This window comes from Drosophila yakuba, chromosome 2L, assembly GCF_016746365.2.
Source record: "Drosophila yakuba strain Tai18E2 chromosome 2L, Prin_Dyak_Tai18E2_2.1, whole genome shotgun sequence".
NCBI classification, from domain to species: Eukaryota; Metazoa; Arthropoda; class Insecta; order Diptera; family Drosophilidae; genus Drosophila; species Drosophila yakuba.
In genome coordinates this window covers 12,101,969-12,113,954 of record NC_052527.2, presented here as the reverse complement: position 1 = coordinate 12,113,954, position 11,986 = coordinate 12,101,969, and the positions used below count along the sequence as shown (strand labels likewise).

Sequence of the window (11,986 nt, the reverse complement as noted above, 5' to 3'; positions counted from 1 at the left end):
CTATACACATTTAGAACCCAAAACTTAACTTCATAATAAAAACGTAAAGATTTAATTGATTAGGGAAAACTTCAAGCAATCAACGCTTCAAGCTTCGCCATACATTAAACATATTTATTTTAAGTTTATTATATTATGTGTAAACATATGTATTATTGATTAAGAATTTCAAGATCACAAATCAGATTTCATTTAAGCTTATAAAAAGTGAGCAAAATTCTTCGTTTCGCTTCCGTTTCGAAATGGCAACATAAAGTATGGTAAAATTCGTGGGAGCTTGAGAAATGATTCGGAAACAACGCCTCAAATATTTCAAATATCTCCCAGCACAAAGGTGTACGAAAATGGCAAACTTATCAGTAGCTCTAGGTGCTATATTTGTAGAAGGGGGCAAAATGACATTCGTATGCGGGGCAAACATGGTAAAAAGAGAGTATTACGAAGGAAAAACAGCACAATGAGCAGTTCCTAGGGGATTCCTGATTCCTGAGTACCTATGATGATGATGTTGATGATGATGATGATGTTGTTGTTGATGTTTGTGCAACAGTTGGTTGTTTGGCAGCAACCACCACCACCGCCAATACAGCATATCGGCAGCAGCTGCCGGATATATAGGTATGTGCTACAGGCTATATGGTATAGAAGTATGTGTATCTGATGCAGTTGTTGTTGCTGCTGCTGCTGCTACTGCCGCCGTTTTGAGCTAATCCGTTTTGGGTCGCCGAAACAGGAGAATGTGGGGCTCCGGCTTGTGGATCATGTAGTGGATCCATCCCCGCGACTGCTGGACGCCAATGGATCGCCACTCGGCCTCCGTCATCAGATGGGTCTTGGGCACCATTTTGACCAGCTCCTTTGGCAAAACCACATGTCTGCGGGACGAGGGGAGTTTACAGTTGCTTCTCTGCATCCAACTGGTGGCGGAACCAGGGCGGCACTCACCTGTACTCGAACTGCTCATCGTAGTACTTGTCGGAGTAGTAAATGTCCTTGCTCATCGTGTGTGCGCCCCTCGAATTCCAGGAATCTCAATGCAATGCGAATTGCGATGGACAATGTGCGAAGTGCGCGCTGCGGAATTTGGCGTCTCTTTTTTTTTGGACCGGCAAAGGCGGCTCCGGCGGATTTGATGTCGCAACTGCCCCGGCACGCTATATATTAGTTGGCAAATACTGCTGATGCTTTTCGGCCTGAGTTCCTCGGTTTTTATCACAATTCGGGGTAGTTTTATGCTGAAATTTACGTTTGGTTTGCAATTTTTTTAAATCGAGTGACGCGCTAGTTGCAAGTGTGGCCGTGGTGACAGCATTGAAAAATACCAGTTGCGCCGAAAAATACCATTTCAGTGCTCTCGCTAAGTGCGGTCTGTGCACTCGCTAAGAATGGCGGGTGACAAGGATAGAGAGTGACCGTTTTTGCTACGTCAAAATAATACCGAAGGCGGGAAATTCAAATTTTAACATTAACAAACATCTCAGGTTTCTGTCGCATTAAAAAACAAACGATTTGTTAAATTTAAAAAAAATTGCAGACCTTCGATACTAAGGGTACAAAATTGTATAAATTTATTGGTAGTATATTTTTTATTTGGTAAAGTCAATAAATCTCATTTATACATATAAACAATTGTAATCGAAATGAATTGGCAAAAGCTTGCCTAGTGCAACCTCGAATTACCTTAGCTAGAAATAAATGCTACACATGCGAGTTAAAGACACTAAATGGGCGAACATTCGACCACTCGAAAGTTTTCCGCACAAACTAAAAGCAAGCGTTGAATATAAATACTCGCGTAAAAATGTCTGACCATTACTATTCCACTCCCCAAACGGCCACGCCCCCTGTCTGCGAGAAAGGCCCTAAAAGGCTGCATGCAGACACATAAATTCGGCCGAATTTTCGGCATCGGCTTTCAACTCGTGCGAAATCTTACATAAATTTTCCGGCGCGGACAACCCAAAACGGAATGCAACGCATCGCCCGTCCAGGAAAACCAAGGATACGGATTGCGGGAGGTGGTAGATGAAGGTGGGAATGCATTTAGTTAACGGAGGAAACTTTTAATGGTTGCGTTCGTAGTACTGCGCCGGAATAAAGACCCAGTTCTTGGCCAAGTCGTTGATGGCCTCCTGCATCAGTCGGGACAGCAGATCCATGATATGACTGGAAGTAAAGAAATCACTTCAATTATTACCTGTAAAATATTATATACTGAATTAAAAATGAAACTTACTTTCGATCAATTTCCGAGGCTGCCTCCAGAGGAGTCGTCTTATCCGGGGACACCACCTGCTCGTAGGTCTTGACCACCTTCTGCCGCTTGCGGTCGCTATTGATGCGCATGAACTTGGACTTGCTGAGGTACTTCCAGAAGAGCTTCTCGAAAATGGTGATTCGCTGGTCGATGGCCATGCTGAGCTCGATGACCTCGTTGGGATTGAGCTTGTTCTTGGCCACCAGTCGGGTGATCAGCTCCTTGCGCTCGGCCTCTTTGCGCTGCTCCTCGCTGGTCGGTGCACGTGTCGGTGGACCATCACCGGAGCCGTGGTCTCTGGTGCCTTCGCCAGGACCAAATTGGGCACAGGGCTCAGGACCAGCCGTGGGATCGATCCTATCGCCCGGTTCCACCTCCTCAGAGTCCATAGCGGGCTTAATGGTGGAACGGATATTCAGGTGGAGATAAACGTGCTCCACGTAGCTGTCCTCCTTCCATTTGGGGTCGTCGATGGACTCCACCTCCTCGAGCTCCTGTTTTGCTATGATGGTGGCGCGATCAAGGATGCGGTGCACCTCCATCACGATGGGAATACGGCGGAAGTGCACCAGTCGGTCGAACACCGTCACCCGGATCTCGCACAGCTTCGAGTGGTGGCCCTTGAGGCGGAAAATTGGCGGGTTAAACACAACCGAGAAGAAATCGTTGATTATGTAGCTGCAAGGGGATGGGAGATTGGGTTAGGTGCCTTAAAGTGGTTTTTGGAGCCACCTCTTTACCTTACCTCTGCCATCGAAACTCCATGCATTGCTGTCCATAGTTGTGGACGTTGACCAGCTGCGTCCGATCCTCACGCAGGCAGACTTCGAAGTTTAATCTATTGGGATAGATGACGTGCAGGAAGTCGGCGCATTCCTGCTCCTTCAAAGGCATGTCCGTCTGCTCCTTCTCGTCGGTCAACACACCTCGTGCTTTAATCTTGTAGCGGGCCTTGGTATTTTCATAAGTTAAGACGATTTCCGCCTGAGTTATATTATATAAATAATAGATTATAACTGTAGGAATATAGCTGATAACATATATAAGGATTACCTCATTTTCGTAGTCCAGGGGTCGATAGTCCACCAGAAGGGGCCACACACTCTGGCGAGGCACGGTGAGATTCATGTTGAGCAGCTTCAGGCCACGATCCCTCGAAGCAAACGAGAAGGCCAAGTGGGACATGGTGATATTTTGGACCCACAACGGCTGCGTTATGTGGTAGTAGTTTTTAATGTTTACCGGCAGCAACTCCTTTGTAAGTAGACACTTTTCGGCGTCGAAGGACGAGATCTCCAGATGAAAGTGCCATAGAAACTTGCGATGGTCTTCGGTACTAAAAATGTTAGATATTTCTATATCTTGTTAGAATCAAAAAACGAAAGTATTCACTTACTGCACTTCGTAGGTGAGCAGGTGTTCGCCGTACAAGAAGAAGTAGGCCGTTACGGTGAGGGCCACCACCTCATCCGGTTTGATGGACAGGATCTCCTGGTTGATGTGAACTAGTCTGCGGTGTGGGCAGTGGAAGAGCTGGCGGAACTGGTTGAATCCGACTTGGGTCTGCAGCGGCTGGCATTGGCAGTTCTGGATCCGCTTAAGAGTCAACTTGGCGTTCGTGGCCGATAGATTTCGAAGCCAGAAGACCATTTTCAGGGGATGACTGTGGATCTGGCGTATAGGGATCTTGAATGTATGCTCATGCTCTATGCTGTTCGAACGCAGCTTCCGATTGAGGCTAGTCATAGGTTAATGGTTATAGCCATGCACGCAACGCAGTTTCCTTCTCACCCTGTTATGTCGAAGCTCTCCCAGTAGAAGATCTTCAGGATGGGCGGTCGGATGACGGTCAGGTTGTCGACCATCAGCTTTTGGTAGATGGACGGCGGCTTGAACACACCACATGGCTTCCGTTCTGGAACCGCGGGAAGAACTGAAGCTTCTTCCATCTTCGACTACGAAATATATGCTACTGCAGACCGAAAGTTCAATGTTTTAAGGTGTACTGTTCACTAGATGAGCTTTGATCTGACATTAAAATCGAGAGTTTTCACTTCTTCAAATAACTATATACCAATAGCAATGGTCCAACATTCGTTCCTGAAAGTTTCTTATTTGGGTATTATATATAAATCATTATTCAATGTTGTTTTTCCATCTTTATTTATCTATTTTGTTAGTTGGGCATCCCCGTTTTTTGGCCAAAAAGCAAAAACCATAGCCATGAAATGCAGAGCATGAACGTGAGTGGGCGCCCGTGCACACTCCACACCTGTACACCTATACACCTATACATTTGTACATGTGTGCGTATGTGTGTTCCTCGATAATCCTGCGTGCAATTCCTTTTTGTTTGTGAATTGACAAAGTGCCAAAGGCCAAGTGGGCGGTCGGCAGAAAAAGAGCAAGAAAAAGACATTAGTGTCACAGTGAAAAACAAACCTCCTGCCGAGAGCCGAGTTCCAGCACACACGCACACCACCACTGTTCTTAGCTGCCTTTGTATGTGTGTGTGTTCAGGTGAGTGTCCTTGCACGTGTGTGCGACTGCAGTTGAGCTTCATCGAGAAAACATCGTTTACAGTTAGTGCGCTGACAGTGGCAAAGGTGAAAGACCAACAGCAATTACTGTACAGTGGAGCTTCCGAGAATGAGTCGGTGAAGAGGTACGAAACTATTGAATTGGAACTGCTTAAACTTTGATGTTCTTGTCAGCATTTGTGTAACATCATCTTATCAGCTCATCATATCATATTTAACTATTAAATAACCTATTATTCACCAACTTCTAGTGAAGAAGCAGTTATGAGTTGAAAGTATATTTAGATTTCTCAATTGATTTTTATATATATTACATATAATATAGATGTAGATTACTCCGATTTTAATATTAAAAGGAAATGCATTTTAATTTCACTTCAAAACGCATGCATATTTATATGAGGTATGCAGCTTGTCTCGTTTTTTCCTGTTGTCCATTTTTCGAACTGTCAGTTGGTATTTGCATATTGTAAGAACACCTTTGATTTGCACTATTAACCTGTTTGCATTTGTTTTGTCCTTCTGCACTGTGCTCAATTGTGGTAGATCCTGATTCGCACTTAATGTCCACTGTCCTGACGGCAGCTACAACCTGTGTGCATCAATCACAACCTTTGACAACGTCGCTGCCACGCTTATCAGTCATGTCCTTGTCCTTCACCCCCTCGCCGTCGCCATCATCAGCAATCTGGCGTAACAATGGTGGAAAATGGTCTATGACTAGAATACAGAACTGCAGAAATCACAGAAATCCAAGAATGAAAGGCAGCTGCAATTGTCGGCGCCTTTCCATCTTGTTGCTCATTGCCGAGTCCTTTTGGCGGAGTGAAATTATCCTGCGAGTGTTCCACTTGCTTGCCACCGTTGCATTTGGCTCAAACAGTTCCAGTGCCAAACGTTTCAGCTCAATTCCTCTGCGAGGAGCAACTTTATGTTTTAAGCAAATATTTTGAATCCTTTTTTGTGTTGATGTTGTATGAACTGTTGACCAGCGACAACTTGTTGGCCAATTGTTGCGGTTAGACTTTGCGATGCCTGTGGTTTTGCAGGCTTTTCTGTTGACGGATCGTACCGGTTTGTACTGAGCCCCTTGATGGCTCAGTCAACTCCTTGAAAGTGTCGCTGGCTGTGCATAATTATGGCTTAATTTGCAGCTTCAAGGAGGCCCAACTAATTACTACAGCAAACATCCCTCGCCGCCGCGTACTTTTTTCGGCCAAGAGCACATGGCAATTAAAAACTTTTTATGCAACACATTTTTTTACATTTCCCCAGGTAAAACTTTACACACAGTTCCTGAAATTTCCGCAGCTATTGTAGTTCCTCCCAATCTCCGCCTTCGCCTGTCGCCCGTCTTAATTGAAAATCACTTAGAGCGTGAAACGTGGCAAAACATTTTCTCAGTTGGGGGTAGCAAAATGACTGGGGACAGGGGATCTCTTCCAGAATAAGCTGTGATAAACTACTTAAGCCCGATTAAGTGACTTTTGAAGGAACCTCACAATTTACTTAAAGCTGCTAAATAAGTGAGCTCAGAGTGTAGATAAAAGTAGGTATAAGGTGTTTTATTTTTAACTCCTTCTTTTATATCTTTATTAAATACTTTTTGAACTATATATTTATAGGTAATAGTTATTTAAATTACAGAGCAATATATCCTTTCATCATATTCAATAAGGATTCTATTTTGTAAGGTGGGCAATTGGATTTTGTGCAAAAACTTTTGACACCCTTTTATGAATTTATTTAAATGAGTTTCGCTGTGTTCTAGAAGTTAGTTTAGTTTTGTGAGCTTCTCTATCTTTAGTAATAATATTATTTAATGTGCTACAGTCAACCTTCTTGTAGAATTTAATTATGAAATAAAATATATTTTCCATTCAGCAGCTACAGTGTATATGTGTTCACATTTAATTGTTCATAGAAGTGTGTGTGGTTTCGAATCCAAGGGGTTTTCCTAACAACAAAAGCTTAGATAGCCGCTTTGGGGAGGTTCCATGCAAAGGGGGCGTGGCAGTCACTGACACTCAACATCCGCTCTTGCCATTCTCATGCAAAAGTGGAGGGGAAAGCGTCAGAAGAGCAAGAATTGCCAAGCCACAAAACAAAGCAATACCATGGAGGTGGGGAATTTTGGGGGGCTGGGAGATTTGGAGGCGCTTCTGTTGCTGTGGCTGCTGCAAACAATTATTGTTATTCCAATTGAAATGCAGCGTTCACCGAGCACCTCAACCTCCTCAACCTGCCTTCTCCAATCTCTGGCCCCCAGTCTTCCCCTCTCCAACGGCAGTCCTGTGGCCTTTGTAGAATTGCTATCAAAATTATACACCTTGCAGCAATGAACGACGAGTGGTGGAGGGAGAGGGGCACGGGGGTATGTCGAGTTCATTGTAATGCAAATTACGTATACGCCATGGTGCCACTGCAAACTGGACGAAGCTCCAGGCATTCGCCATCCCTCCGGGTTCCTCTTGTTGATATACAACCATGTGTGCGTGCATATTTTTGACCTTTTTTCATTGTCGTCGCTGGAAAAATAATAATAGTAGAAATATGAGTTTCTTTTGAGCAGATGCCGATTCATGAAGGGGTTAACCAGTGTGGAAGATAATCGCATATGCATGTGCGCATTTGCGGCCTTGTCTTCGCCTTAAACTAAACCTGTTTGCATCAAAGTCGATTCAGCTTAACGTCCGAAATTGGCCCACTTAATCAACCAAATAAGTTTAGTCCGAAAACTTTGCCCAGTGTCCAGAGAAGCAGAGGAAATGCAACATTTAGCAGCAGGAAATGCAGCCGAGTAACTTTTCCCAGAGAGCCGAGTGGACGTTGCGGAACTGGTGGGCCAGTGTCAATTCAAGGGCCAGGAAGTTGTCGCATTTAAATGGGAAAACTTCAACACACAAAATGGATACACAAATAGCAGAAATGTTCCCGATGGCCAGCTCAACCGAATTGTAAATGCTAACGACTGATAACAGCAAATGGACACAGCTTAGTGGTCGTAGTAGTCCAGAGTGTTCCGCTTTTTCAGCCTTGGACCGCAAACCGGAAACGGAAACCGCATCCGCCACGCCATCGCTGTCATCAGCACCACCATCATTGTCGTCATCGACATGGCTGAGCCTTTTCCTCTGTCATCGACTCGGAGTCTCTTTCCCATATGCAGATCCCGGACACACACACGGGTATAACCGTACCTTTGACAGCTGGGCCTGCTTACTTTTCCGCTTTTCCAACGCTTTTCACATTCACCGCAAGGCGCTGTGTCGGCCCCCTCTCGTTTTCACCCAGTCAATTGTCTGTGAAAGCCGCGAAGAGGATATGCATTTGAAGTCGGTGCTTATTGTTTGCGACTCGGGGTTTCGTGATTAGAAAAACTAATTGAATATGCTCGAAATGGAATCACTAAAGCTGCTCGCCATCAATATTTACTATACATACTGCCTTACTATTGATTACCACTTCAAAACTGAAGTTCAAGGATAAAAATATTTATTTATACAGGAAATAAAAATAAACAGCCTGTGTGCCAACTAAGTATAGCACACCTTTCCGTCACTTATCCAAAATGTGTCTGAAGCTGATGCCTTACATATGGTAAGAGCATATCTTTCGTGACGCTACGTGCTTCACAAACATTTCCAGAAGTAACTTTTTACTTTGGGCATTTCAAAATGCAGGAGTGGGCGAGCACGAATTGTGTATACCCCTCAATTAGTAATGGTACTAGAACACAGCTAGTAGTGTAGACAGAACTATGCTATTAACTAGATTGTGTTGCAATTACATATAAATATACAAAAAAAATGGCTTTAAAAGGATGAGAATGCACTTAAAGCTCCCGTTTGTACTTTAATTTACTTTTGGTTAGTTGGCTGCGTAGTTGGTACTCAACTGCAATGGCAACTGGCGAGGACCGACAAAAAATATTCGCTCTGAATATTTAATTGTGCGCGTTCCATGCATTTATCTCGCTTGCCGCACACACACACACAAACACACAACAGAAAGTGGATGTATACGTACATGTGTGTGTATGTGGGGGGGCGTGGCTTTTGAGTTGGTTTGTTGCGGTTGCATATTTGTGGCTCTTTGGGGTCTTTTCGATTTTCGAAATGCGCTTTTAGTTTGCAGTTTGTTGTTTGCATTTCTTTTGGGCTCCTGGAGCTTGTTGTCTGTTGTCCTTTTTTTCTGCGCCGTATCCTGCTGTTGTTTGTCTCTGTACGCCCAAAAACCTGGCAACTGTATAAATACAAATTTCTCAGTTATATTCCCATTTTTTGGTCTGTCCCTTTTTTGTCTGCATGAGTTTGTGGGCTTGTGGCATACTTTTTGGCTCTTTTAAGCTCAACTTATGTATATTCGGGATGCTTTGGCTTACCATATTGACATGCAAATTCTGTGGTTTCAGACGTTGTCTTGGTAGTTTTTGCATTTAGCGTTGATATCATCAATGCTCCATGAAGATAAACAAATTTTCCGACTTGCATCTCATATAAATTTAAGTTCCAATAAAGCAAGTCAACTAAAGACAATGATTGCAGGTAGCGAAAACTAAAGTTTCAATAAATATATGATTGTGAGTAATAAATCTCCATTATACTTGGGAAGTTTTTCGTTTATTAATCCTCTGTCCAACATCAATTTAATCCAACTAACTCATTTTCCAATCTCAATCTACCATGTTAATAATTATAGCAATAACACAATCAGGACATAACATGCCACAAACCCAAAACCCATTACCCACAAAAGCCAATGGCATATTTGAAATATTTCGCAAAATGGGAAACAAATCAACATAATTCGGTTAGTTTCCCGTGGTCAGAAGCTAATTTGTTTCCTTGTTACGGCAGTATTTCTCACACAACGTCATTTTACATATTCGAAATGGTTGCGGATGTGGAGGAAATATTAATTAAAATTATATCGAAATTTCCAAAATTTCCGTGTATAATTGTCGGAGATTAAATTTCAGCCGTGCATTTCCCTCAACGGTAAGGTGAGAATTGTGCTTTAGGCAATCATTTCGGTATTAATTAAGCGAAACTAATGCATTTTACACGCTTTGGGTGGAGGAACGTGACTAAACTGGTTTCCTGTATTGCAGCTTCATTAAAACGTATATAAATCAATTAAATGGATTATAAGCTTAACTTTTATGTGCAATACACCATAGCCATTGCCTTCTGTTTGCCTTTTTTTCGCATTCCTGCCATAACCTGGCTTATGATTTTTATGGCGCCAAAGCCATTAGAGGGTTGTAGCTTAAGGTTTACCTCAACCACGTATATGGGTGTGGGCATTAGAGCCGAAGGCATTCCTTGCCCCTAAAATGATTAATTACGACTATTTCGACCTTTGGCCATTGCCTTGCACAACAATAATGTAATTTTCCCAACCAGCAACGTCATTATCGTCATCCTAAAAATTTCCATTTGGTTGCCTTGTGCAGTTTTGAGATAAGCCTTAAATTTGGTTATCAAAATGCAAATTCTGATTTAATGCCTGGAAGTGCAGTAGACTTAAACGAATCAATTTTGTTGCAGAATTGTAGCAAATAAAAGCATTGTTAGTATACCAAAATAGAAATTTAAGAAAGTGCCTTTAATTCACGTTAAAATCTATGCACTTGATCCTTATACAAATGTTTAGTTTTATAGTCCACCATCTTAGGAATTACACATTAAAACTTTATTAAAAAAAACATACATTTTCCATTAAATATATATTGTATAAGTTAAGATGTGTTACACTATTATTTTCTAGAAGTTAATTAGAGTTCATAAATATCTCCGTTTGTTTGCCCCCAACATATTTCAAAACAATTAACGTGCCTGTTCAAAAAAAAATGTACTAATGAGCAAACTCTCATCGCCTTGCGCAACTCAATTCACAGTCGTTGTCATGCATACGAAAAACATTATTAGGAGTGGGCCCCTGAACCACTGAACCACCGCACCACTTAACCACAAGTGTCCCATCAGCTAGTCATGGGCGCTGGAAAAAGGAAACCAAACAATTTATCTCCAAGTAAATTTGGCGCAACACAACTGTCGGGGCAACCAAACTGCCTCGAAGTTTCGTAATTGGGGCGGGAGCAAGGTGCCGACCAGGACATTGTTGTCGCCGTTGTAACCAAATGTCAACAGGCATTAAATTAAAATACCGTAAAAATATAAACCAGAAGATGGCGCAATCAGCCACCCGAATGACTCCACAGATTTGGTGGTCGGGTGCCAGCAACAGCTGTCTGCTGATGGGTTGAACTCCGCCCACATGCGAATTCATATCGCTCATACGCCCTGTGCACCGCCCCTGCTCCACACGCATTAGCCATTTTCCTTGGCCTTGGCTGCGTGAGTTGGTGGCTCGTTTATGCTCGTTAGACATGCGAGATGAGTGGATAACTTTTCCTCGAGAGCCGCTCGACGAACGGGGCGGAACAGGGGCTTGAGAAATTGGAATAATATTTATAATTATTATGTAGGAGGAAATTACATTTTTGGGCCGGCGTTTTGAATATTTTTCCCCTTGATGATGGGTCCAAATTGGAAATGCCTTGAGCCATGAGGAAAATGAGGTTGTTAATAATATGATATTACTTACAAGTGGAGGTTAAAAAAACGTTATGTCCAATATAAATTCAAAACTGGTGGATTTTGATCAGCTTTTTTTTCTGAATTCAGTAATGATATAGAATTTTTCATCCCATTACTTTGCATGCCAAGTCCTTTTATATTTTTTGTGTTTATATCTAAACTTTTTTAATGGATATGTGTGAGGGAATTAATTTTTCTCGCATGGGAGTTTGCAACATGGGTATGGTAGTTGTCTCCGCTAATGTTAATTAACAGAATCCGTTACGTTCTGTACAACTCTCAAAAAAGAGGCACTTGTATTAAATGGTTAAAATCACACATCAAACGCATATTACTAATTTAAAATAAATGGAATGTGTATAATATATTCAAAACATATATTAATTTATAAATTTTAGTATTAAAAGAAACATGCGATTATAACCTAGCTTGTAACAGAGGAATCTTAACATAAGAGAGAGCGCCTTTTAGAAATGGGTGGAAAATCTTCTACAACAGAATGCTCTCTGCCATAAAAATGTTAGTGCCAGGACACGTTTTTTCTTTGCTCTTCTGTCCGACTTTGCGGCGACTTTAAATGCTCT

General features: G+C 42.3%; 2 protein-coding genes across 2 annotated transcripts; both read right to left on the bottom strand.

The window, feature by feature from the left end:
• Window positions 1-50: 50 nt before the first annotated feature.
• Window positions 51-1,313, bottom strand: LOC6527842 (cyclin-dependent kinases regulatory subunit). The gene is made up of 2 exons (XM_002088878.4): window positions 946-1,313; window positions 51-875 (listed from the first exon to the last, which is right to left on the bottom strand). The coding sequence occupies exons 1-2, from the start codon at window positions 999-1,001 to the stop codon at window positions 707-709; spliced, it is 225 nt and encodes a 74-aa protein (XP_002088914.1). The 5' UTR covers window positions 1,002-1,313; the 3' UTR covers window positions 51-706.
• A 729-nt stretch (window positions 1,314-2,042) lies between these two features.
• On the bottom strand, window positions 2,043-4,293 carry LOC6527841. The gene is made up of 6 exons (XM_002088877.4): window positions 4,049-4,293; window positions 3,654-3,995; window positions 3,311-3,593; window positions 3,003-3,241; window positions 2,237-2,935; window positions 2,043-2,166 (listed from the first exon to the last, which is right to left on the bottom strand). The coding sequence occupies exons 1-6, from the start codon at window positions 4,204-4,206 to the stop codon at window positions 2,064-2,066; spliced, it is 1,824 nt and encodes a 607-aa protein (XP_002088913.1). The 5' UTR covers window positions 4,207-4,293; the 3' UTR covers window positions 2,043-2,063.
• Between the last annotated feature and the right edge of the window lie 7,693 nt (window positions 4,294-11,986).

Bases quoted from the DNA above. Each gene is read 5' to 3' on its own strand.
- LOC6527841 (XM_002088877.4), bottom strand. From the start codon at position 4,206: ATGGAAGAAGCTTCAGTTCTTCCCGCGGTTCCAGAACGGAAGCCATGT. The intron at 3,996-4,048 runs GTGAGAAGGAAA...ACCTATGACTAG, and splicing joins GAGAGCTTCGACATAACAGG to CCTCAATCGGAAGCTGCGTT. The intron at 2,936-3,002 runs GTAAGGTAAAGA...ATCCCCTTGCAG, and splicing joins ATGGAGTTTCGATGGCAGAG to CTACATAATCAACGATTTCT.
- LOC6527842 (XM_002088878.4), bottom strand. From the start codon at position 1,001: ATGAGCAAGGACATTTACTACTCCGACAAGTACTACGATGAGCAGTTC. The intron at 876-945 runs GTGAGTGCCGCC...CTCGTCCCGCAG, and splicing joins GATGAGCAGTTCGAGTACAG to ACATGTGGTTTTGCCAAAGG.